The sequence below is a fragment of the Apis laboriosa genome, unplaced genomic scaffold (assembly GCF_014066325.1).
Source record: "Apis laboriosa isolate Shangri-la unplaced genomic scaffold, ASM1406632v1 scaffold26_cov146, whole genome shotgun sequence".
Taxonomy (NCBI): Eukaryota; Metazoa; Arthropoda; class Insecta; order Hymenoptera; family Apidae; genus Apis; species Apis laboriosa.
In genome coordinates, this window is record NW_025222592.1 from 5257902 (window position 1) to 5284770 (window position 26869).

A 26869-nucleotide genomic window follows, 5' to 3' on the forward strand; every position below is an offset into this window, starting at 1 on the left:
TTCAATATTATATCTCAGTTGTCATTCTATAATATTATCACTGCTATAAATCTTTCAATATATAACAAAAAAATTTAGATTATTTAATCAATTCTTATATAGGCAAAATTTTAAATAATTTTTACTAAGAAATTCAAAACTTTCTTCAATGTTAATCTTCTCAAAATTGAACGTTGTTCGATTCAAATTAAATCGCACATAAGTCATTTCTTTCCGATTCTTTCCGCGAGCAGTTTGCCGACCATTGCATGCGGCTGGAACCTGTTACATGCGCGCACACGGGAGCCGTAAGGTCCGCAAAGCGACACGTAATAATACGGCTGGTAGGCCGAGTGGTAGGCTGCTCGTACGTACATAAGTACTTGCTTACTTACATACACACGCCTCAGGAGCTACTTTAACCTGTTCGTCGCGGCGCTCGAGAGATCGGGTCACCCCGTAGAGGGGCCATCGCCTCGAAGAAACTCGCGGCGAGAAAGGATCAGACGGCTCCGGCTCTCTCGTGATCGGCGGCCAGAGCAAGGATAGAGAAATGTTTCTGAATGCAGCAGAGATCGGTCGTGTTTCCTGGAACACCTTCTTTTTATCATCCTCTCCTCTTCACGACAGGATCACGTCGAATCCTCTTCGATGCGCATTCGCCAAACCGTGTATTATGCAGATATTGTGTATATCGAACAGACGTGAAAGTAGAAAGTGGCATGGTAGAGGGAGGGCATTGGCAGAGATTGAATCCTAGACCGAGCTACACCTGCTTCGTGAATCGAACTGCGGCGTGTCTCCGTCAAATTTATGCGCTCGAATCATGTCCTCGATTTTAAATCGATAGAGGTATCTCGCGAGATCCGTGTTTCTCGTTTCATTTTCGAGTGTAATCGTTGCAATTTAAGAATTCGAATTTCAATCGAAAAAGAAGATTTATTGAAATTGACATATTTTTCGAAGTTGCAATTATTGATTGAAATATAGATGTTAATAATATATTTATGAAACATTTTTGAAAGATCAATGTAGGATTTTAGTTGCACAGTTGTTTTTTGACCTCTAATTTCAATGCTGGCGGAATATAAGTTTGAAGTTAAAATGATTGCATTAACTCGAGTCGTGAAAGCCTTAAAACGTTTTTGAATGGTTCTAAATTTTGTCCTAACGTGTTAGGATAGTCATGGTGGGCGTACGCGAATCGAACGCGTCCTTTCAACGCTACTTCCGCTTTAACTCGCCGCGCAGTTAGTACCTTGTGGGCGAACGAGAGTATCCGCGGTTGCGTGATCGCATATCATCATTCTCCTTGGACTAGAGTTTCTACTAACCACTTCAGTCTTCTACTTTCAGATTTTTCAATGACTGTAATGTTTAATATAGACATGCTTCTGTTTATAAGTCAGTAGATATTTATTAGTCTATAAATATGTGGATATTTTTCTTAACCACAACATTTATTTAAAGAATGTTATGAAATCATTAATTTTTATCGAAAGTATCTTTTGCAATTAATAATTGCAAAAACATAATTTTGGTTTGGTAATTCCAATGTTGAAATTACCAGCAAAATCCACATACTTATAAACAAAGGTATATAATGAAACTACTTATCAATACAGTTAGTTAATTATAGTTTCAACTATTTACTTTTATTCTCATGTCATTATTACTATTCATAAAATACTTACGTATACTCATATCTATTTTAGTAACAACAATAGTATAATCATAATCAATTTTCCTTATAATATTAACAGCCAGTAAACATTGCCTTTCATAGTTATAACATAAACTCACAATTTCTTATAAAATTTATTATCTAATCCATAATTCGTGAACAGAAATATATCTTATAAAATAACAACTTGGACATAAGGTTAGCCTCGTTAGACACCAGACCTAAGTCAATGTATGACCGTTAGTCGAGAGACAGTTGGGCCAAATGTTGGATTAACATAGGTTAAAACCGAAAGATACGGTTCGAATAACACCGGCTCGTAACTGTCCACTACGCATAGATTATTAGCCTTTGAGGTGTCCTGGTTCTCGATGCGTACTATGCAAGGACTCCGAGAACTTTTGCATACACGTGGTAGACTCGTTCACGCCTGGTGGATAAACGAGCGGCTGTGTCAACTTCTCTCGCCATTGGACGGGTGAACAACAGTAGCATTCCCTGGAGCGTGCTATTACTGCTCGATACTAGTCGTAACTTTGTTTTATTAAATAAGTAAGCGATCGTTGCGTAAGCATGCGTTTTCTGCGTCGCGGATTCAAGCACTAATCGAACTTCAAGAAACCTGGAAATAAAACCGATTATTTGCAATCTAAACTATATAATTTTATTAGATTTTGACTGGACAATTAAAAATATTGAGTGAGAAAAATTGTGATATAGAATAAGGAAGTTTATTTGCCTACCTTTCATCTTGAAAAATATACTTTTATTCATGAGTCTATGAATATCTTAATTATAATGCTTATTTAAACTGAAAAATTAAATTATTCGATTTAATATTATTAAATATTATTAAATTTGTAGAATTTAGTAACAAATATTATTTTATAATAATAATTTATATTATATATCAGTCATTCAAAAACAACATTCTTTATACTTACATGAATAAAAATATACAATTTTCTTTTCATCGACATTACGATTCTAACCTCACAAAAAATCCGATCAAGATCCGAAAAAATCATAAAAGTACGATTATTAAAAACGTTTATTCAAAAATTAAACGATTTTAGAGATTTTAGAGAAAACACAAATTTTATGCAACGATAAAAGAAGAAGATAATGGAAAAAGCATATTTTATCCTTGATCAAATCCGGCTTTCTCGAAAGTATCTTCGTCTCTCCTGGTTTCCATAGTTTCTGTTTGAATCGACCTATATATTCAGTGGCACAATTAAAATTCCCTCCAAAAGAAAAAAAAGAGGAAACAAAAAAGAGAAAGAAAAGAAGTTCTCTCGAGCTGCAAGTATACACAGGCTAGCCGCTGCTCTTGAGCAGAAGATTCAATAGAATCGAGAAACCGCGCATGCGCAAGCGCGAAAACCAGACATCGAAGCAACTCGGTAGAAGAGTCGACCGTGAGGATCGAGACGAGAAGTCGTCGAGTATAAGCAGCATCTATCCAGTCAAGCCAGTCGACCGGTCGACCAATCAGCCAATCAGGCGTCACGCGAGTCGACCGGTGCTCGAGGTGGAGTGCTCGTGTCTGCCAGTCAGTGTTCGGCCAACGTTCGTCGAGTGCATACTGTTGTACGTATGACGTTCATTTTCACGCATATACAACAGTTCGTTCCCGTTGTTTGGCGTGGTCGCGCTCGCGCGCGCGGGAACTGTTATCCTGCTATTTTAATCGATTAAAAGATAAAATGACAAATCAGTGGTGGAAGAAGGAACATCCTCGTGCGTTTCTTGCGATCGAACGCGAGCCTCAAAGGAATCCCTGAAGAAATTATCGAAAAAGGATTCACGTTCCAGTGTTCAGGAACGAATTCGATTGTGAATGTGTTTGTGACTGTACGATGAGAGAAACGAGTCTACCAGTGGATTAAGGCGCCTTGTACACCCGTTTGAAGCAACGCCATGGCGCCCCCAGACAGGCACAGATCACCGAGGCCAGGCTCCGGGCTCAGCCTCTCCGTGCTCGGTGAGTTTATACGCGAGATTTTTAAGCTTTCTCATCTTTCGTGGTCGTTGATTCGTGCTCACGACTTCTTTGGGTGGACGAACGAGCTCGACGTCCCGAATACAAGCTTTCACAAAGGTGTCGGTCTTGATTCCCAAGATCCTTCTTGTGTACTGGGACCTGGAAATTGTTTGTGTCGAGAAACGGTTCATCCATGGAATAACTGTTCGCCGATATTTCACGAGAGACTGAATCTTGGAAAGATGAAACTCTGTGTTCATCAGAGTGTCACTGATTCGATCTAGAAACGATCTCGATTTTAACACTGACTTGGAAACAAAGAGTTCATAGTTTCCAACATATAAAAATCATTCCATCTTTTTTATATCTCGTTCAGGATGATATTTCAAAATCTTACGCGTATTTTCCTTCTTTGATTAAATTTTCAACAGGTTTATTTTCGTTCTTCGATTAAATTTTCAAGTTTAAGGAAAAAATGAAAATTATGATATAACAGAATCAAAAAATAGCAAGGATTAGAGATATAAGATTTTTTATTTTGCTAACGTACAACATTCATCCTTATCTCAGATTCGATCGTCTATCAGCAGCACGAAATTAATTATCTCGAACTAGTTATACGGGAAGATTTTCGCGCGTTCTTGGTTTCTCGATCTTAGACTAAGTGCTTTGCGACACGAAAGCTTCGTTAATGCGAGGGATAGTTTTAATTAGCAAGGAATGCAACCAGATTCAAGAAAGAGGAATGCCGCTCTGACGAGCTCAAATGGCGCTTAGATTACTCACTGTCTCTTATCATTGAGGACGCGATTACGGTCTAAACAAGTTTCTTTAAATCGTCCGTGTTACAAGGTCGCCATTAAAATTATTAGCCTCATATTCTTGACAATCATTTCTTAACTATTATATTAATTTATTGATATTTTTATACTTTATTTTTCACCGATTTATTGATATTTTTATACTTTAATTTCTCACTGATCTTTTTGTGTTCTGTGAGTTTGGAACGGATGAAGAGTAACAACGAGACCGTTCGAAATTTACGAGCGCAGAACACGAAAACCAACGTGTCTAGTCGTTTGTAATGAAGGGTTGCCAGGGAACAACTTCTAGCGAGACCACTAATTTTTTTCGTCTGAAGGCCTGAAACTGGCACGATTCAATTTTCTTCTCCAACACGATCTTTTTAAAAATTTCTTCTAAACAGAGAAGAATATAAATTTAGTAAAAATTAATCGAAAGCTATTCATTCAAGTTTCCTGAAAAACTTTCTCTATTAATTTCTTTTTTACTTAATTCAACTTTTTCTTTTCCTTGAAATCCATAATCCCAGCATTAATCCATTCATCATCCTTACATCATAACTATCGAGATTTCTGAAAAACCAACTCTATAATATCTTTCTTAATCTCAATTCAACTTTTCTTTTTCTCTGAAATGATAATCTCCCAACGTTCATCGATCACGACGCATCCTCGTTACGTCATAACGCACCTTATCTCCGGATAAATCGTGACTCATTGGTCGCGTACGAGTCGACAAGGAAGATGTTAACACTGCCCCTGGATATCGCCGTCTCCGGAGGCGGACGCTTCGCGAGCTCTGAAAACTGGTCGCGTATACTTGCCCCTTTGCAACGGAGTGGAACCGGCCGCTTCCGTTTTCGGTACACGCGTCCGACTGGTTCCCAGGAAACTTATTATTTCGAAAAAGGGGCAGCCAACGACGTTTGCTTGGCATCAGCTCGGTCACCGGCCACCTGTTGCACTCAATTAAATGGCGTAATTGACGCTTGGTTTTTGGAGCGTGACAGAACGCCTGGCTTTTCTAGACTGTCATTATTTTCGTTTATCTATCGATTTTTTTTTTTTTATCTTTCTCTGTTTAACCCCACTTTCGATTTTTTTCCCCCCATTTTTCATTGCATTTTTATTACGTACGTATAACTTCATAATGGAATTTCGCTTATATGAACTCCATTTATTCTCCTAGAGTCACGAATGCGATTTGATAACTTATGGAAGTTTATACTTTAAACGTGAAATATAATAGGTGCACTGCGGAGAATTTAAACGTGAAGAAATGTACAGAACAAACATAAGATATTAAAAGTAAAGTCGTTCATTATCGTATTTAACGAATGAAATAAATTTCTGTCCTATTTTTTTTTTAATCAATATTTTTAAAAACATTAATTTGCATAAACATTCGCACTTTAATAACAAGGTTTATATTATTGCGATCAACGTTTTTGAGGTGCCGACATTTATTTTCTTTAATTTCATTATAAAACATTTTATATAATACATCTTATATAAAAAACACCATATTGATTCGATACGTTTACTCAGAGAAAAAATTTGAACATTCGTACGTACATCTGCTTGCAACTTCTGACAACTTTACGTACATATATTTACAGAATGATATAAAAATAAAATTACAATTGTCGATTACAATCGACCACCCTTCTTTTCTCATTATCATACTCACTTTGTATTCCACCTTCCTCCATTAATACTCTGTCTGTTGGTGAAAACGTGTACAAAATTGCAAGCAAAGAAAAAGGAATTGCGTCTTCGACGATCGATTTCCCTCGTACAGGCGTCGAGTTGTCGACTGACAACTGACCTCATACCTGGCCGCATTTGCAATTGGAAGCGTTCGCGGTGCGCGTCATCGACAGGAACTACCAGCTTCATTGAAAATACACGGTGTACGGTACTGGTCGGTCCGGTGCCAGTCGATGAATCAGGCTTCACGCGACGCCGATCGTCGTCACGCGTCCCTCTCTCGATCGGAAAAAAAGAATTCCATCGCGTGCGTGAAATTCACGCACGCCGCCTCGTGTAACAATGCACACGCTGAATAAGAAACGTCTTCTCGTCCGTCTTCCTCCATATTTATACATATTTTCGAAGTTCTCGCCTTCTTTGCATTTCCATTTCTATTGACGAACTTTGTAACTATTCTTCTGCAATTTTTCTTTTTTTAATTATTATATTATAGACTCCTCTATCCCGTTTGCATAACAGAACAATTTCATTTCATTGACGAACTTGGATTTTTCTCTATTCTTTATCTTTCCTTTAATCACGAATGCTTTATATCCATATCGAAGTTCTCTCAAAGAATCTCCATTTTCAATTTCATAACTATTCCTCGTAACATCTTATTAATTTCCTTTCATTCTTTATCTCTCTTTTTTTTATAACAAGTATATAAAGAATTATTACTAATCGTAGACAAGCTTGGTCAATAGCTTAGGATTCATTCAGATAACGCCGTTGCCCAACAGAGATACCTGTTGTTCGAGGTAAAACGTTTTCCCCGCTAGATTTATGTCGCAATCGATGGAACGAGACGGCGTGCGACAGATTGCCAACTCGAGCCAGCCTTGCACAAATTAAATCATTCAACTCGATTCCTTCTTTTTCAACCCGGTCTGCCCTTTATCCCCGCCACTTATCCCGGCCACCATTCTTGCGGCCGCTCAAACCGCGAAACCGAGATCCAGTTTCTGCGACTTCCTGCTCCACGTTTATATACATCTATAACTATTATAACTATTCTCTTCCCCCCTCCTTTTTTTTTTTTTCCATTTCCATCAACAACGACGACCACGGATCGGTTGCTTAATTGGCCGCCGTAGATTATGAATGAACCGCGAGGCCGGGTTAGCGAAACTTGGAAACGTGTTTCGCAAGATTCTTCGTCTTTCTCGTTCTTTCGCAAATGTCTGGCCGATTGACGCGCACCAACCAACCGTTCGACGTGTTCACCACAGCCTCTTACGCAACCGGCACAAGCATTTGGAAGTTCGATTCCGGGCGGCGATCACGAGGTCCCACGCGATTTCTACACCGATACCGATTACTTCGCGCCCGTTATTATAGGTCAACCTTATCTTTCTATGAATCTCGATAAGTTACAAACGATAAGGGCGGCCGGTTGTGGAGCGAACGAATCGCTGTGAAACGATAATTGCGATCGGATTGTGCCGAGGCGTCTCTCCGCCTTTCCAACGAAATTCTGCTTTCACGAGTCACTTTCTACGGTTTTTGATTTTTTTCGGGGATCGTTTCGAGGAAAGTTTACCTTTGAATTTTCGGTAATTGATTTCGTGGGTGTATAGATTAGCAGGAGGTGTTAAAAATAAATAGGTAGTGGTAATTCCAAAGAAATATAGGAAAGTCAAAGATTCTTCTTACTTATCGAATTAACTTTTTTGAATTTTAGTGCATGCAATTCGTGTTTGTTTCAATGAAAAATGTAATTTCTTCTGCATTTTAACTTTGAGCCATGAGGAATGATCAACATTCTCGAAAATATGTACAAAAATAAGACGAAATCCCGATTTAAAGTCTCTGCGTGTTCCAAAAACAAGATCCAGAATTAGCGCCATCCATGCACTTCAACTTCAGAACACGAAAAATGGCTGAAATTCTCGAGATCGTGCAAAAGCCAATAAAATCCCGATACAAAATTCCCTTCCCAAAAAAAAAGCTAAGCTTCGCAAAGTTAAACCGGAAATTTATTAAAATTTAGTATCCCAATCAGTGGTTTCTTGTGCGGTCCAAACACGAAAGAAAACACGAAAGATTATCGAGATTCTCGAAATCGTGCAAAAACCGGACGAGCAAAAATCCTGATTTAAAGGTCCCATGCCCATAAAACTAGTTTAACACGAAGTTTCTCTTCCAAACGAGGATGGAATGGTCGCGGATTAGCGAGGTTGCGCGACTCAGCAGTGGTCGCCAGACGGTTGTGAGGCCAACGGACTTCCTACTCGGCCTCATCGGCTATTAACTTGGCAGGTTTCTGAGAATGGACGTCCCAGACGCGACTGGTAGGACTGGTGTGTCTGCTCTCGACCCTTCGCCTCTATTCTTGCCCTCGTCACCAGACTTGGGCCCCACGATCTCGTATATACATATATATATATATATATATATATGTACGTATGTGTTTGCGCATGGACACGGACAGGTCAAGGAAAGGTTGTAAAGCATAGAGGAGGTTGACACTTTCCAAGCTATTGTTGGCGAGGTACACGTACGTGTCCTGTATTTTCAGGACAGGGAATGCACTTGGCTGCTCGGACAACGGGCCTCGAAGGACGTGGCTGCTCGACTGGATCGAATACAGGGAATTGGGTAAACTTGGGTAGTCGAGGAATCGAGGGTGCTCGAAATTAGGATTCGATCGAGAAGGAGGGAGAGGTTATTGGAATGTGAGAATGATGGAAAGAATTAGTGATAAATTTGTCATTTTCTCTTCTTATATAATAGCAGGAAAATTAAACGAATCAATATTGGAAAATTATTAAATATAACAGCAGCAACTATTTTGTGAGTCATCATAATTTGAAGGTTGACAATCATTATTTTAGTTCCTTTTGTGAGAAAGAAAATTGGTTAGGATGAAAAGGGACGATTATATTTTTCGTCTCTTCAAAAAAAATGCGTCATCGACTCAATTTCCAAATCACTTTCATATTCAAAACTCTTTCCTAGACGACTATTTGTACCAAATGAATCATCCAATATATCAATCGGTAACAACCGTGCGACAGGGATTAATGATCATCCAGGAACATGAAAGGAAAAATCAATTTCCCATGCATTTATTTACTCTATTAATCCTTTTCTTCCTTCGTATGGGGTTCCGGTGAAATAAAATTCTCGTTAAAATTCGAAAAGCAAAGAATACAAGGGTTTTCGGAGGCACGAGAAAGTGAGTCACACAGCTGACGGTTGTGAGATCAGCACGGTTTCGAGGTCAAGATACGCGTGTTCAAAATGCACCGCGCGCCATCTTTTTCGTTCACGCGTATTGAAAGAGGAAAAAGGATTCCAGTCTTCTTACGCGCGTCCTCTTCGATCGGCTCGCCTCGAAGACGGGTGTTCACAGGGCTTCCTTGCTTGGCTTTTGTGCAAGACGACTCTTCTCTCTCGCGCGCAGGATGCGGATGCTTACGGTCGCTCAGCGGGATGCACACAGGTGTGTGTTTCACAATCAAATGACTCTCATCTATCCAGTCTTTGTGAAGATTTTTTTCAATTTTTATTGAAAATAAAATTTTTGAAATTTGAGATTAATTATATGCGCGAATCGTGGATTGGCCTATTACGTAATTATTTCGTAGAAAGTCAAAGATAGAATAAGAGAATTAAAGATGATCTAATTTGGAAAATTGAAGATTTAAATATTTGTATAAAAATATATTTGTAGCAATAATTCTCGATCCATCAGTTGCAATTCTCACAGGATTACGAAATGTGAATAATTACTCTGAATTAATTTACTTTAATGCAATTATCTATATTATTAATTTACATCAATTACTTTTCCTTTCCTTTATTTTTGCTTATCTTATAAAAAAGAAAAAAGAATCGAAAATTTTAAAGTATTACAAGTCAAAGAAGAATGCTATCCACTGACCAATATTTTTATCTTTTCTATCAAATTTTATTATTTATAAATTTATCTATTATTGCGCTATCTTTTTTTTTCCATCAAAATTTATGATTATCTTTATATCATTTTACAATCGATTTAACACCGAACTAATTGCCTATACAATTACCTGATTCCAAAGTGAAAACAAAGCATCTAAAGACCGAATGATAAAGCGAGGCTCGTAAACGAGGCATTGGCGGGAGATTGAATAATCTAAACGAAGTTCAATGCGAGTCGATATATCCCCGACGTTTCGAAGGATCGAACGGGTGAAACAAATGTTTTAAACGATCTATCTCGTGTTATTACATCCTCTACACGATAAATCGGTTGTTTGAAAAGGGGGAGGTATGCGGTAACCCAACGAAATCGAAATAAGTTCTGTCGCGACCAAGTCTTTTCTTAGCTCGTCTCCACGGTTAATTCCGTCCACTGATAGGAACAACGCTCTTATCAATGGCTCCAGACTGTTGTCGAGTCTGTGGGGCCCAGTTAATCGGCCAAACACTAGAAACAGACCGAGAAAATTAGAAGAATTTCATTCATATGAGTTTTTAAAAATTATCACTTCCTGAAATGTCGGACATTCTTTTTTTTTTTTTTTTTTCTTTGAAATAATAGATAATTGCGATTGTTTTAAGATTGTCGATAAGAAACTTTAAGGTATTTAAAATATCGTATATTATTTAAATCAATGTTTCACAATGGATTGTGACTCAATATTGGGTTTGTAATGGATAATTTTAAGTTGTTTTATTTATTAATCTTATTTTGGAATTTCGAAAGGATTTTTATTACGCCATAAAAAAAATTATAATCTGTAATTATTGGATGAGAAACACTGATTTCAATATTGCAGTTTTCAGATCAATATAAAATATCCGATTTATCTTTGCCATGTACAGTATATCTTTATAATATATACTGTTATATAAAATGAAATTCATAGATAATTTTATTTATGATGTTGCTATTATAGTTTATGAGTTTCTCGATACATGTATTCTGCAATAAATTGAATCTAAAAATCCTAGATCGCTTATTTTCTGATGATTTTAATCCAATTCGAATATAGTTGATTTAAAATTATTAATATTTGCTATCCATTTAACAACTTTCCAATTTCCCCTTTCCCTCCCCCTTTTTTTGTTGCAATATTTCTTATCTCTTTCATTTCTTCTTCTACCTCGATCTATGCGTATTCAATGAGATTTAGGTCAGATCTCTATATACGTATATCGCAGCGTTTATCGATCCATGTACCAAGAAAAACCATAAACCAGCAACACCATAAAGCAACAGCATGTAGAAACGTTTCCTAAAGATACCATTTAACCACCATTACAAGTCTAATAACCGCTTGCAAAAGTTATAAGTATATTACTTTTACACAGTCTCGCTCCTTCGAGACGATCGATCTTCAGATTGGCGAAATGAAGAAGAGAAGAGAAAGAGAGAGAGAAAGAGAAAAAAAAAATAAAACTCGAGGAACGTTAAAGGAATAAACGAATAGGTCGAAGTGTGTCGAGCAAACAATGAATCCTCATACTCGTTCGATCACTGTCATCCTTCGCGAGGAGATGAAATGGACGATGATCGCGACCAACAAGATCAAACGAGCGTTACGCGCGATTGAATCGAGCACTCGCAGCTTCCACGCATCCCGCTACCTCTCTCTCTCTCTCTCTCTCTCTCTCTCGTATAATGGTATAAATGATCGTACAAACGATTTTATGCGAACGATCGAAAGAGATCGACAAATCGGTAGGCTCTTAATCACGATTAAATCTCTTTCGCAGATTTAATTAGGCCCAAGCGAAATGTTCCCTACTTTGATTGTGGGAGCGAAGAGTGAGAAATGTGAGAGAGATAGAGAGACAGAGTCCCTGTTTCTGTTGACTTTAATCCTGGAAACGAGCCGCCGACGATAAACGACAGATAACCCACGCCACGGTGGAGATTTTCCTTTAGTCGACTACGATTTAATCTGTCCGAGGTAGAGCTTATCTATAGGCCGTTATCGCGCGGACCAGAGCTCAGGTTATCTCGTGGAAACGGACAGGTAAGCGCTGTGCACCGCTCCGTGAGAGAGCGACGATTAGAAACCGGCCGGTGGAGGAATCTCCGGAGGAACGATGGATGGATGGAAATTGTTTCGCTTCGATTTTCTCGTTCCTTTCCAACGAGCTTGTTATTAACCTCTATTGATCTATTTCTCTTCGAGAGGCACAGCCGAGGAGTTAATTATTTAACGGAATATCGATCGCGAGACTTGCGATTTCGTATCGATGATGCACGATGAATTTCGTTCGAACCATCGAGGTTAGATTGATCAAAGCGACGTTTTATTTGAATTATTATCGTTATGCTTTTGTTTGTTCCATTGTATACGTGAATTTTTTACCTCGAAAAATTACTCCTTGATTATCTTAATCTCTTAAGGATTCGAGGACCAGTTTAAGAACCGGTCAATAATATTTTCTCATTATTGTTTCTTCTTTGTATTTTTATTCTTTCTTTTATTTGATTTTTAGTATTATTATTCGTACGTACAAAAGCTTCGAAATTAAATTTTAATCGAGCAAGGAGTTAATTTATCTCAAAACGTAAATAATAAATATCGATTCAAAAATAACATCATCGGCAATATAAATTAATCAACAGTGAAACATTATCGCGAATATAAATTCACCATGTTTATTAAAGACGTGGAAATCGAACGACGTTCGAATCGCATACGCAATTAAAGGACGATCGGGCAATTAAACTTAGGAAAGGACAGAGAGTCGAACTGCACGCTTTCCATATAATAAAAGCGGCACGATTAACATAGGTAATAGAGTCGCGGTTTCGACACAAGGCTACGTCAACCACGGTGCAACGACACTTCGGGTTATTAATCGTTGGGAACATGGCTTGCATGCTTGTCGCAAAGAAATTATCCTCTTCATATCCTGCAATATCGAAGTTATATACCATATTGAACTTTTCACGGTGAAACGATGAGATTCCGCGAGAAAGATGCAGTTTGAAATGTCTCGAGTTTCTTCTAGACGGAATAATCGTGCACAATAAAGTATAAATAGAAATATCGGATAATCGAGAAAGTTTTGTCGTGGCGGGAAAGGGAGGGAGGGGAAAAAAAAAAAAAAAAAAAAAAGAAGGAAACGTCACGATTTCAGGAATCCTTCTTTTTTCAATAATTTCTTATTTTTAATTCTCGTATATGGATAATTGTCCAACGGAAAAAGAAGAACATTAAAATAAGAGTTGGAACAAGAAATTTTAATTTACTCGTGAAAGCTTTTACAGAAATGAGTTCTCGTGAATTCACTATAATTAAACATAAGTAGATACGCATAGAAATATATAATTTTAAATGTGATCCAGTACACACCCAATATTAAATCTCTGCAATCATTCGCAATTATCTCTATTTTATCGTATATATATTTTTTTCATCATAAAAGTAACGACAGAACCTTCTCCGTTCCCCGATACGATCTCGACGTTTAAAATCAATTACATCGCGGGGCCAACACCATTGTATTTAAATTTGCATATTCCATCCTTAACCAGTCTTCTTATATACCAGCCTTTCATGGCTAATTGATTCCCAGTTAAATTACAGCGTTCGATTCGTCTTTTATTTAGATATACCTAGGCGAACTCTACTTTCCCGCTTTTCCAATTAGCCAGTTTCAAATCGAGATGTTCCTCGCATTCTCTCAAAAGGATCGATCGATCGATCGATCGATCGATATTCGAAGAATCTCTTTCGATTCGAATCCTCGAGAAAGTCGAGTGGTTTCCAGCCGACATTTCCCTTTCCCCCCTCCTCCCTCGATCGGTTTTGCACCGATTTGTTCATCCATCGCGCGTTTCTTTCGCGCGATATAGGAAGGGAGAACACGATCGAGGCGTCGTTTTCGTAGTCTCCCGGTATAACAGAAGAAGGCGCCGATTTAAATACGACAGCCGTAGGCGAGACACGGCAGGGTAACTTTCTCTCACTCTTCAGGGTATGCATCGAATAACGATTATTACGCGTGACTCGTCGAAACCAAAAACGATCTTTGGCCAGCAGCAGCAGCAGCAGCAGCCACGATCTCAATTCGCCGGGCGTTTATACTTTGCCCCCTTTTGCGTTCCTTTTCCTTTTTTCCTTTTTTTCTTCTTTCCCCTCCCTCCTTCTTATTCGTCCCTCCTCTTCTTTTACGCGACTTCTTTCCCGTCGCAAGGCGTGTTACACGCGACCGTTCCCTTTTTCAATCAGAACGGTGTTAAAATTCATTTAAGTTTAATCAAACCACGTTGCGAAACAACTTGCAAGAAAACGATACCGTGTAACCTTTTAAAACATCATGTGTAATTTTCTCTTTTCGTGTTATTATGCTTATACACGTATATATATGTATATGTTTGATAAACTTCTTGATTCACTTTTGGTGAAAGATTATATAGGAAATTTTAAAAGAAATTTTTATTACTTTTCGTATATTCGATGCAATTTTTTTTTAAACTCGAAGAGAAATTAATTTTAATCGAGGCTTCAATTAATCTGATTACGCGAAACTCCTACGTGCTCTTTTATTATCGTCGTTCCACTCTCGATCGAGGCACAAATATGTATGAATTCTCTTTTCAAAAACGTGGGATGAAAACAATTTTTTTTTTTATTCCTGAATCCACGATAAAAAAGAATAAGTGAGATTGATACTCTTAAATATTACCATCTCAAAGATCTTTCTCTTTAAAACCAGGCAAATTTCAAAGGTATACATATATATTTTTTTCTCTTACAAATCCTCATTACATTAATCCGAGAAAATGGCCCCAAATACAAATCTTTGTAAATTTACGCTCGACATATCGAAAAAGCGTCGAACCCAGAAAAAACTTCTCTTCGCACGAGTTGAGAACGAAAGCGGCGATGTAAATGAAAAACGATGTTTCCCCTGTCGGGATCTCGATTCGGGTCAGCCAGTCGGCGACGGGGTACCGATATTTACGAGGACGCGTTGCACCCAGGAGCAAGTGAGCGCGATGGAGAACGGAAACACCGCCGGGGGGACAGGTGGCCCCCAGTGCGGACATCGTTTTCTGCTCTCTCGGCTCGTGAACGGGCTTTAATCGCGGCCGTTCTCGCTCCGTTCCTCGGCTACATCGTATATTTTATCGCTGTCTCGTTGGCACTGTTCGAGCAGAGAGGCTCGAAAGAAGAGGAAGAGAGCGTCGGTCCGTGGGCAGAGAGGAGGCTGAACGGATTTAACGAGCCTTTACGATCGTCCAACGGGGAGAATCAATCGTGAATCGGGCCCAAATATCACGGATATATATACGTTTCGTCCATTCGTGGAGGATCCTCTTTCTGTCGTTCTAATTTAGTGGGCTACCTTAGATATTGAATGAGAAAGGGATACAAAGGGTTAGGGACTTTTAACTTGATTTATGAGTCTGTTGAGTTTTTTCTGTTCTCGTTATTGTTATTTATTGAGCAGGTGGTAATTGACGAGACTTGAAAAGAGTTCTGGAGAAAATGATCGATGCTGTTAAATAAATATGTGATTAGGTTTAGAATTTTTCTACTCAACGACAGAGTCTTAAGAGGAGAATGGAGAATCGATCGAACAGTTGGCACGAAAGTTTCGTTATTTTTCATTTTCATCGAATCCACCTTCCCCGTGTAACTGAACGTGAAACGTTTCTCTTGATTCGAAACGTTCTCTTAAAGTGTGACTACTCTCGACACGCAGAGTTCGCCAAGAGGGTGAGGAATGCGGAACCATCGATATCAACACGCGTCGATAACCATAACGATTACACTACTCGTACGAACGTGAACGAGTCGAACGGCACATCGTAACAGAGGGGAAAACGTGGTTAAGAATCTGCCGTGATCAAAGATCGATCCCCTACTTCGTGCACCGCACGAAGACACGTGTTTGCGCACATCGACGCATAACAACGATCAATAACAAGTTTGAGATTGTGCGCACGGTTCCACCTTCTCGATAAGGGGGTCATTTTCCGCGAAAATTCGTTCGCGGAATAATCGGGGAGAAAGTGGGAAGATTAGGCGGTGCCCTATCAACCTCTGTAACCCTCTCCTCGAAAACGAAAACGCGAGGCGCGGAAAAGAAGCGGAGAGTTGGCGAGCGACTCTCCCACTCGCCGATCGAGCCTTTTGATGTTTCGAAGAACCGTTCACGGTCTGGGAAACGTGGGAATAATAGATGCCGGATTTACACGGTTCAAGGCGCACCGAGTGTTCTCTCCACCTGAGCGTTGCTAGTTCTCACCTTGTTAGATCGAGCGTGGAAGAGAAAAGAGGGGGAAAAAAAGCGCGGCGAGCCGAGGAAGACCATTAAATTACAATACAAAATGCCAGCGAGTGAAACGTGTCTGGATCGTGACTATCTCTGTCGAACGGAAAAAACGGCTTAATATATCCGAGGCCCGAGCGCCACGATCGCTCGAGTTTCTTCATGGCCAGCGACAAAAACTGCTGTTCGCGCTTAAGTTCGCGGCGGGAAGGGAAGAATGGGATGAAGTCTCTTGTCGTCGATGGAATAACCACATATTCGCGTTCGAGATACGGTGAAACGCTCGTTCGTACGAAGTCTGGTTGGGGGACAGATAGGCTACAAAAATTCGTACCAGTCTATCTAATTTTTCGTCCAATCGATAGAGAATTTCGCGAAACGTTTTCTCTAAAATATACTAGTAATATATTTTTAACTCGAATACATGAGAATAAAATTATTTGCCAATCATCTCTATGCGACGTTGCATCGTAGATGTAATTCGACAATCCATCGAAATTTCCTTATTTCTTTTCACAAAACTACGGAGCGACGATTCTTAAGAAAATTAATGCTTGAACAATTCCAATTGATAAATTGATATATCATATAAATTTCGATCACGATTGGTAAATTGGATTCGAAGAAGGAAACGATTCTGGGAGATTTTATTTGTCGTGCCGTTTCACCTGTATCCCGGAGATACAGTCGGCGCAATTAACGAAACACTAGATCACCATTAATTAGATATATCCGTAGCCGTGGAAAAAGAAGAAGTTGCCCCGACGAGAGAGAGGAAAAAAAAAATTACATCTTATGGACGTTTCCTCGACCTTCGACTCCTTTAGCTGCTCCTCTCTTTCCGTCCATAAATCTCGGCTGGAACCGGCGATGCGAGGAAGATGGAAACTGGATACACACGCGGCGGAAACGCATGAGTCAGTGATGCCTCCGGAGAAAACGACATCACGCGAGTTCACGTGGAATATATCGAGGTGTCTCGCTTCCCCCCACGAATCTTTCTTCGTGTGGGTCTCTCTCTCTCTCTCTCTCTCTCTTTCTCTGGGTGCGTTGACCCAGCTTACGGTAACCCAGGCCGACTGTTGCACCTGCGTCGACATGGACTTACCGGGATAAAGGGTCGCGCGACCCGAATTACTTCCTTCTTTCATCATTCGTCGAGCCATTTCATTCGTGCAACCCAGCGAAATCCGCGCTTCGATCCGCTCGACGACGGATCGACGGTCGTGGTCGATCACGACGTCGTTTTTAAATAAAAAAGCCAAGTCCTGGTAGACAGTTGTGAAAACTGTTGTGTCTATTCTTAATTTTTTTCCTTTCCAATAGAGATTTTAATAGCCGATAAAAACTAGCTTTTCCTGTTTCCTATGATGTGATTCCGAAACGAGGAATAATTGTCAGAGGAATTGAACGAGGAATCTGTACGCTTTCTCGGAACATAGACAATTGTGGTATTTAATGGGTCGCATCCTCGCTCCAAGCCTTTCAATTACACAAAGCGATCGCAGCGGGCACCGCCCACGTCTTAACTGCCTCAACAGTGCACCGTGATCGTATTAATCTGCAATTTGCATAGCTCGATCCATTCAACGCGCCCTAGGTTCCTTCCTACTCCTCTCTACTCGAATACAACTTTCGACGAGGTTGGCTCCTCGTTCGTGAGGAGAACGAACTTCCACCATAAACGTAAACGTGATTCTCCTCGCGGAGAGGTGTTCATTACGTTGCTGTAAATTTAACGGCAAGATGACGTGCTACGAAACGAGATGCTGGAATCGATCAACACAGGCGCTCGTGAGGTGGGTCAGAAATAGAAGCGCCGCCAGGTTATATACGCGTGTACACACGCAGCAAGGATGAGGACGAAGGAGAGAGGGCACGCGAGGAGGTCTATCCTCTTGACCTCACTTTCTAGAATCCTTTAAGTATATGGCGCCACGACTCGTTTATCCATTATCGATCGACCAACAACCTTCCAGATACACGACTGTATCTCTACTAACCGAGATATCGCTGCCCTGTACAGATTATTCGTGAATCGTCAAACTCACGGATCTGTTTGTGATTGGAAACGAAGTTTCAATTTGCCGATCAGAGTCAGTTTATTCCTTTCTTTTCGTTATTTTTCAAGATCCGTCGTCTTTCAAATCGGAACATCTGAAATAAAATATCGATATTAAATCTTAGATCGAAATGATTTCATCGATATTAACTCAACAATCTTTAGTCAAAATACTATTAAAAAAAAAAAAAGAAACGACAAAATATTTTGATATAAAATCAATTCGCTTTTATAAAATGTTACGGAAAAATATTATTAGGGCTAATCCAGGAAGAAGATAAGAAATAATTTGCATATTATAATTCTAAACGAAGAAATCGTTTACAGATCTGGCCCAGATCCGAGCATTGGTGGAGTCGACGGGGATGCTAGGTGGCTCTACCTGTCCATCCTGCGAGATGCCATTCGACAAAGGGAAGAAACGTCGATTGATCGACTCGTGCGGCCACGAGCGCTGCTATTCCTGCCTGTTCCGCAGCGAGGCTTGCCCGCTTTGCCTGCGCGCCGATTTCAACGACGACGACGGCCTGGAGGGACCCTTCAGGGAGGGGTTCATCGGCTCCTCGGGGCCCATGTCCATCCTCGCGCCCACGGATGGCTGGATCGATGAGTCATCAACGGTGAACTCTCTCTGCGGCAGCCCCAGACCGCGTACGAAAGTCACCACGAGAGCCAATCTTCCTTCGAGAGTCATGCACGTAAGGCAATATCATAGTCATCAACTCGGAGGCCTCGAGTAACACTTTCTCGCGCGGATCCTCGACTCCTTCGCCATTTCTGGAATGCCTAGGTCGTCTGATGACTATTGTTCACGTTGTCCCCTTATCCATTTGATTGGATTCGCGCAAATTCTAAAGAGAAACGATTAGAACGTCTCTAGAAAGTGTATTTAATCGACACGTTTTCCGTTAACTTTTTAATTTTAAATCTATCGTATCGAGGAGAAGTATTTAGAAAGGATAGCGATTAGAATTCTATCGCGGTCGCTTCGTTTAATTAAACTTCGGATTATTTATGATTCTTCTTCTTCTTCTTCTTCTCTTCAGCAACGCGAGACCGATGAAAGTGTTTCTTCCTCGGCGATGGCTAAAGGATTGAAGAACAAACCACCGGCACTTCCGGAGTCCTCTCAGGGGAAGCAGAAGCTTCAGATGATGACTCAGAGTATGTAAAATTATCGTTCGATTGTAAATTTTTAATATGATATTGGATAATGTCAAAAAAATTCCATTGTTGTTGATTAATCGACAAGATCGATAAAATGTGATATAAAATTGAATTTACAGGTTGTCCAACCCCACCGAATCAAAGGAAGAGGTTTTTCCTGAATCCAAAGGTGCTCAGGAGTTCATTCGTTCCTCAAAGATCGTCCAGACGGGGAGCATCGTCTCCCGAACCAGTCGTAAACGACAATCCTTCCGCCTTGTCAGGTAATCAAGTTTAATTTGAAATTATTTTTCCTCGACCTTTGATGTTAAAGATCAACCGAGTAACAAAGTAGGGAAGCATATATTAGCTGTAATTAATTATTAATCGTGAACCAACACGCGTGTAGCTTGGATGGCCTCGTCTTGGGAGGGGAAGTCTCGATGGCCGGGTGTAGTGCTGGGGAAAATCAAATCGTTGTGGAGCAACAGTCAAGGGACGGCGAACGATGGGCTGAACCAGCTCATCGACTCGAGGAACAAAGTCACAGGCAGGAAGAACACTTTAGAAATCGAGTGTTGTGCATCTTCTCGTGTGTTTTAAAATCGATAAAACATGTACAGGTTGCTCGAATTACTACGCACTACTCTCGTTTCTCTATCGTAAAATAATCTTGTTTCGATCACCCTTTTCACACATCACACAGTAGAGCACTAGCAGAGTTTGAAGCATGCCTCCATCATCGACACTCACCGTGTGCCGTGTTTGTAGCACGAATTTACTTTTTTCAGCCGGAAGTACTTGTACCACGATATCTTCGTGTAAGGATTTTTAAATAGAATTCGACGAGTATCTAGTGGATCTTCTGCATCTTGAAAATATATCCGTTTTTCCGTGTGATTTTTTTTTTTTATCTTATGCATCGTTCGTTTCTTCATTCAATCCTCGATCACTCTGTCTAAATATAAATATTTCTTTTCTCCCCAGACGACGAAGGAGGTTGCGTCAAGCCATTGTCCTCCAAGACGAGGAAATCGTCCCAATCGGATCTCCACATGAGGCTAGGCCTTCTCCTAGGCACGAATCACACTCGAGCGAGCAGCAGCGTGGACACGACGGATCTGCCTGGTGCCTCGAATCGTTCCAGCGCGGGTGCATGCCAATCCAGAGTCCCTATCCAAGGCCATGACAGTTCTGCAGCCTCGTTCAGCAGTTTAACCAGCTTCGAAACGCAAACGTTGGCCTCCACGAACACCAGTCCGGTGTCTACGTTGACTGGAACGTCGAGTGAAGCGGAAGCAGCCGCAGCTTTGAGGTGTCCTATCAAACCTAAGACGAAAGTAAAAGGAAAGAGCAAGTCCAGAGATTGCGACAGTGCTGGAAGCTTGGCCTCCATCTCAACCTCGGTGTCCGCGTCCACTTCTATGTCGATGTCGATGTCCGTTTCCGTTTCGGGCCTGTCGAACGGCAGCTCGAGCCCGCTCACTCCTAGAAGACATTCCGTGAACGCCTCGCAACCTGGCCAAAGCGACGAGCTTGGCCAGTTCAAAAACAGACGGTCTTGCGCCAGGAGATCAGCCAGAACTGGAAACGTCAAGGGTGTTGTCGACACGAAATGTAAGTTCTTTTCTAGGAACCGTAGAACATATGTGAATGACGAGGCTATCTCATGTAAATCATTCTTCTTTCAGTACGTTTCATACAGCATCACGGTACGCAGCTGACCCTGAAACCTCTGTTCTTCGAAGTACCTTTATTGGAAGCCGATCCATTGTTCACCGGTCGCCAATGGCTGCTCCAAGAACTGGAATCGGTTGTAAACGGGTCCAGCCCTGGAGTTTTGATCTCTGGGTGTCCTGGAACCGGGAAGACCGCGCTGGTTCTACAGCTGGTTGAACACAGTTGTTTTGGAAGAAGGCGGGAACAACCTCTTCCATCGGAAATCAACGAGGAGGCTGGAGAGAAAGAGAAAATAAGTTGCAGCTCGGCTTTGCATGCTAGTATTCGTTATACCAACGAGAAGGTAAATGTATTATTATGATATATTTCCTGTAGAATTTACTAATTGGTTAAAATTTTAATCCTCAGGTTCGAGAATTAGCTTCTCACGTTGTAGCATATCACTTCTGTCAAGCGGATAATAACAGTACTTGTTTGGTACCAGACTTGATCCACTCTTTAGCAGCTCAATTATGTCAAGCTCCTCAACTCATCTCCTACAGAGAATATCTGCTCTCGGAACCTCATATACAGGGTTCTCTATCGCAAAGAGAATGCACTGTCGATCCAGATCTTGCACTATCTAGAGGTATAATTGAACCCTTGTCTACATTGAAGAAAACAAATAGACTGCCTGACACCAATATGGTGAGTAAAAGAATCTTATTTATTTAAAATTTCCATCAAAGGTAGGATTTATAATTTTTTTAACAAAAAGAAAAAAGAAACTATATTCTCAATATGAAAAAAATATCATCTTTCAGGTGATTTTAATCGATGCTGTCTGCGAAGCAGAGTACCATAGACCAGATAGAGGCGACACAATAGCATCCTTTTTAACGAGGCATGCTCCAAACTTTCCTAGCTGGTTAAAAATTGTATGCACAGTCAGGACGCAATTGTTAGAATGCGCCAAACAACTACCTTATACCAGGGTCTCCTTAGACAGAGCCTCAAACGACAGCGCCGGAAGTAACGTGACAAGAGATCTCTCTGATTACATTGGATATAGATTAGCTCAGAGTCCTGCTATTCAAACAAACGTCACTGCATCGGTGAATGGCAAAGCGGAATCATCCTGCAGTGCGAATCAAACCAGATTCGCCTCGCATCTATTAGCTTTAGCTAGAGGTAGCTTTCTCTTCGCGAAATTGACGCTCGATCTTATCGAGAGCGGTCATCTGGTGGCTAAATCTGCCAGCTATAAGGTGAATAGAATCCGTTCATTTACAATGGAAAGAGAGTATACAAATTATACAGAAAAATTTGCTTAATCTCAAAATTCTAGTTCTTAAAAAAATTTGAAAACGTATTAGCAGAGAAATTTTTTAATCTAATATATTTGAAATTGGATGTTTCAGGTACTGCCAGTCTCCTTGGCGCAGATTTTCCAGTTGCACTTCAACCTCAGGTTCCCTACAGCAACATCGTTCGACAAGGTTCAACCTCTATTAGGCGTTTGCCTAGCTGCTCTGTATCCTCTAACTTTACCTGAGATCTTCTACTCGGTGAATTCTCTGAACACGGACCATTTCGTTTCATGGGAGGATTTTCTACAGAGATTCAAAGTAAGTTTTTTTAAAATAATCAATATATAGATAAATATCCAAAAAACAAATTATATAATTAATTTATCCACTCTTGTCTATGGCTACCTTCAAGTGGATTAAGTAAGTCTCAACTATATTCTTCTTTATGATAAAAAATATTCTCCGCAACGTTTCTATTTTCTCTTTTGCAACTACAAATCCGCCCATTTGTTGTACGACAACTTATCGTTCTCTCGTTGTCAGATGCTCTCTGGATTCCTCGTGAAACGTCTGGACAATACCTACATGTTCTTCCATCCATCGTTCAGGGAGTGGTTGATGAGAAGGGACGAGGGCGAATCGACCAAGTTTCTCTGCGACCTGAGGTTAGGTCACGCAGCCATCGCGTATAGGCTCTCCAGACTCCAGGCACCGTTAGATGGCGATAAAGCTTTAGAATTGGGTCACCATATACTGAAGGCGCACGTTTACAGAGGCGTTGCTCCGTGTTGGCCTTCGCGCGATCTACAGGTATATCACCTGTTCCTCATTTGCATTTGTAGGATAAATCCATTTGCGTTACAATAGTATTTCAATTACGAAACATTCTCTTGTTTATCAGGCCATTTGGTTAGCATCGTCCACGGAATGCGTCTCCTCCGCACTGTGCACACTGAGGAACATCTACAGCCCGAACGTGAAGGTTTCGAGGTTGCTTTTGCTGGCAGGAGCATCTCCGAATCACATCACGGAATATCTGGGCAATGCTCCAGCTCTTTGCATGTACGCTCACGAAGGTTCTGTCGAGATGGTATCGTTGTTATTGGAATTTGGAGCCGATGTCGAGTTGACGAACAGCCAGGGATGCACAGCGCTCTCGTTAGCGGCTGCTCGTGGCCATTGCGATGTTGTCAGAAGGTGAGTGAAGTGTGAATGGGATATATGATTGTTGGAATACAGGATGCTACAAAAATTGAAATAATATATTCAGTTTTTGCGATATCAAAGGAATGGTTAACAAATTTGGAAATATATTTATATTTTTAATTCAGACTAGCCGCTGCTGGAGCTTCGTTAGGTCACACGGACATGGCAGGACAGTGTCCCTTGGTTCACGCAGCTAGACACGGAAGATTGTCCGTGGTTGGTTACCTTTTGGCTTGCGATTGGGTAGTTCCAACCAACGTGAGTGAAATCGAAGGATCTCAAGAAATAGGTAGAGAAGAGGCTGCTCAGCAAGCTGTGGTCGCCGCAGCGGCTCAAGGTCACGAGTCTATCGTGGAATACTTATTAGACATGGCCGAAGTTATTGTAGATCGTCCTGATACTTTGATAGGCGAGACTGCCTTGACTATCGCTGCTGCAAACGGTTCCACGGCCACAGTTTCGGCATTGTTGGCTCGAGGAGCGAATCCAACAGCTGTGAACGCAAAAGGATTGTCTCCTTTGATGTTAGCTGCAAGAGAGGGACATTGGGGTACGGCCGAAAGATTACTGCAAGGTTAGTGTTAAGGATTATTACTAAACATAAGAATAAAAAGATTGGACGTGAAAATGTTCATTATTGTACGATAATATGACTGCAGGAACACTCTCGAGCAGTACCGATACCGTTCTGGACGATGCAGCATCTCTCCTAGATCAACGAGACCCAGCTGATCGTACTGCACTGATGCTAGCTGCCTCAGAAGGTCACACAAACTTGATCGAACTATTTTTAGACAAAGGATCCGTTCTAGAGAGTAGAGATAAAGAAGGAATGACCGCTCTCTGCTGGGCCTGCGTGAGAGGAAGACTAGCCGCCGTGCAGAACCTTATTGATCACGGGGCTGATGTTAATACTAACGATAATACAGGGAGAACTCCTCTAGATCTAGCTGCCTTCCAGGTAACATTCTTTAAAAAAATCCGTGCACTTATTATTTACACAAGATCAACGAAAAGTATATCTCACAATCTTGCGAACAATACAATTCCCAGGGCAATCCAAAGTTGGTGCAATTGTTGCTCGAGAAAGGAGCAGCGGTCGAGCACGTCGATCTCCACGGAATGCGACCTTTGGACAGAGCGATCGGATGTCGAAATATACCCGTGGTGCAGTGTTTCCTACGCCGTGGGGCGAAATTGGGCCCGGCAACCTGGGCGATGGCCGCTGGAAAACCAGACGTTCTCCTGATCTTATTGAACAAACTCCTCGAAGATGGGAACGTCCTCTACAGAAAGAACAGGCTGAAAGAGGCGTCGCATAGGTACGCGTATGCGCTACGAAAGTTCCCTGCGTCGCCGGAAGAGGATTGCCAGGGGCAAGAGCAGGGTCACATGATGCTGCAACTCCAGACGTTTGCGCAACTTCGACTGAATTTCTTGCTCAACCTCAGTCGATGCAAGCGCAAGATGAATGTGAGTGGTTGTTTATTGAATGAACTACTATAAGTTTCCTAATACCTTCATTCATATCACAGCTATCTATAGATATATCGTGTTATGTAATTCTATTTTCTTGTTCTTGTATGAAATAGTTTTCGAATAGGAAATATTTTGAAACTTTAAATTTATTTTAAAATTAAATTTTAATTTCGATATTTTTATAATTTTTGTTTAATTTTCGTTGTTTTTTTTTTTTTTTTTTTTTCATTATTATTTATGCAGGAATGTGCGGAAGCAATCGAGCTCGCTGACGAAGCTCTAAAAGTTCGTCCAGTATCGTACGAAGCATTTTACGCGAGGGCGAAAGCACGAGTTGATTCAGACTTCCTGGAGGACGCATTATCCGACGTCCAAGAGGCATTGCAGATCGCACCACCGCAAAATCGACAGGATCGGCGCGTTCTCGTTACTCTGAAGGAAGAAATAGTTTCCAGATTGGATGGAGTAGGGACCAGCAAAGGATCGGTTGACTCTACCAGCAGATCTCGCCTTCGAGCGTCAGTCGACACTCTCACAGAATTGTAAAATTATCTATTTTTTTGTCTTTCAAAAGACTTTTGATTGCCCACGTTTAAGATATCGTCCTTTCTTTCACAAAGGGAATGATTATATGCAAGCTCTGAAACAGTTCTTGCATGCGTATATTTAATTTATAAGTTGATTTTTCTTGAACTGAACTCGCGATTCCTCGAAGATTTCTTTTAAAAAGATAATATGGCTTAGGATTTGCTTTCAAAAAATATTTGGAGGCAATTCGAAACATTCAATCAAATTCGAATGAAGTATTTTGTTTATTTCCTTTTTTTTTTTTTTTTTTTTTTTTTATTTTGTTAATTTAACGACTCATTGCGTACGTTGTACGTACTTGAAGAAATATTCCTTCTCCATTGCGTTGCTTGATTCATTTTTGATAATCAGCAAGGATTTATATATGTTTTTATTCTTTTCTTTTCTGTGCAATTGTATTGCATGACCGTGTTAGGATTTTGTACTATGTCCAATTCGATTCTAAATCGAATACAGAGTTTAATATATATATACGTTTTTCTATATATATATATATACACATATTATATATATATAGTAAATATATATATAAGTATTTATATTATATTACGCGTAAAAAAAAAAAAATTGATTTTTTAGTGTCGTTGTAATTTAAATGAAAGTTATTTAATTGTTTCTTCCTCTCTGTTTCTTTCAGTATTTTCTCTCTTTTTTTTTTTTTTTAAATATATCGCCACAAAGAAAAAAAAATGCAATTTAATAAAAGAGAATTTTGATATTGATATGATTCCAGCGTTAAATTGTCACAGCCTGTAGATTAAACATGGCTGCCATTTTTCCACGCGTGCGAAACGCAACACGATCTCGCTGAACGTATTTATAATGCACTCGCTTGCCAAGCATTTAATACACTTTTAATTCCTCTGTAACCCGTCACGATCGTTTCCGAATTTTTATGTTAATACAAGCGCTGCAAAGTTGTATGGACTTCGATTACGACTACAATGTTATTTTGTCTCTGCCTTGGAGCACAGAGGTAAC

General features: G+C 40.3%; 1 protein-coding gene across 2 annotated transcripts in view; it reads left to right on the plus strand.

Annotated features, from left to right (window-relative positions):
- The window catches only part of LOC122713922 (protein TANC2), a 46107-nt gene extending 19285 nt beyond the window's left edge, over positions 1-26822 (plus strand). Inside the window, exons 1-15 of one of the 2 annotated variants that reach the window (XM_043934758.1) lie at positions 2614-3650; positions 18828-19198; positions 19547-19664; positions 19787-19930; positions 20634-21263; positions 21338-21669; positions 21735-22013; positions 22130-22573; positions 22727-22933; positions 23159-23425; positions 23517-23812; positions 23947-24395; positions 24481-24782; positions 24875-25294; positions 25544-26822. In XM_043934758.1, the coding sequence (XP_043790693.1) occupies positions 3587-3650; positions 18828-19198; positions 19547-19664; positions 19787-19930; positions 20634-21263; positions 21338-21669; positions 21735-22013; positions 22130-22573; positions 22727-22933; positions 23159-23425; positions 23517-23812; positions 23947-24395; positions 24481-24782; positions 24875-25294; positions 25544-25846 (4626 nt within the window). In that variant the 5' untranslated portion in view covers positions 2614-3586 and the 3' untranslated portion in view covers positions 25847-26822. Of the gene's footprint in view, positions 1-2613; positions 3651-18827; positions 19199-19546; positions 19665-19786; positions 19931-20633; positions 21264-21337; positions 21670-21734; positions 22014-22129; positions 22574-22726; positions 22934-23158; positions 23426-23516; positions 23813-23946; positions 24396-24480; positions 24783-24874; positions 25295-25543 lie in introns of those variants that run through there. The other variant, XM_043934757.1, reaches the window with a different exon arrangement.
- Positions 26823-26869: the final 47 nt, after the last annotated feature.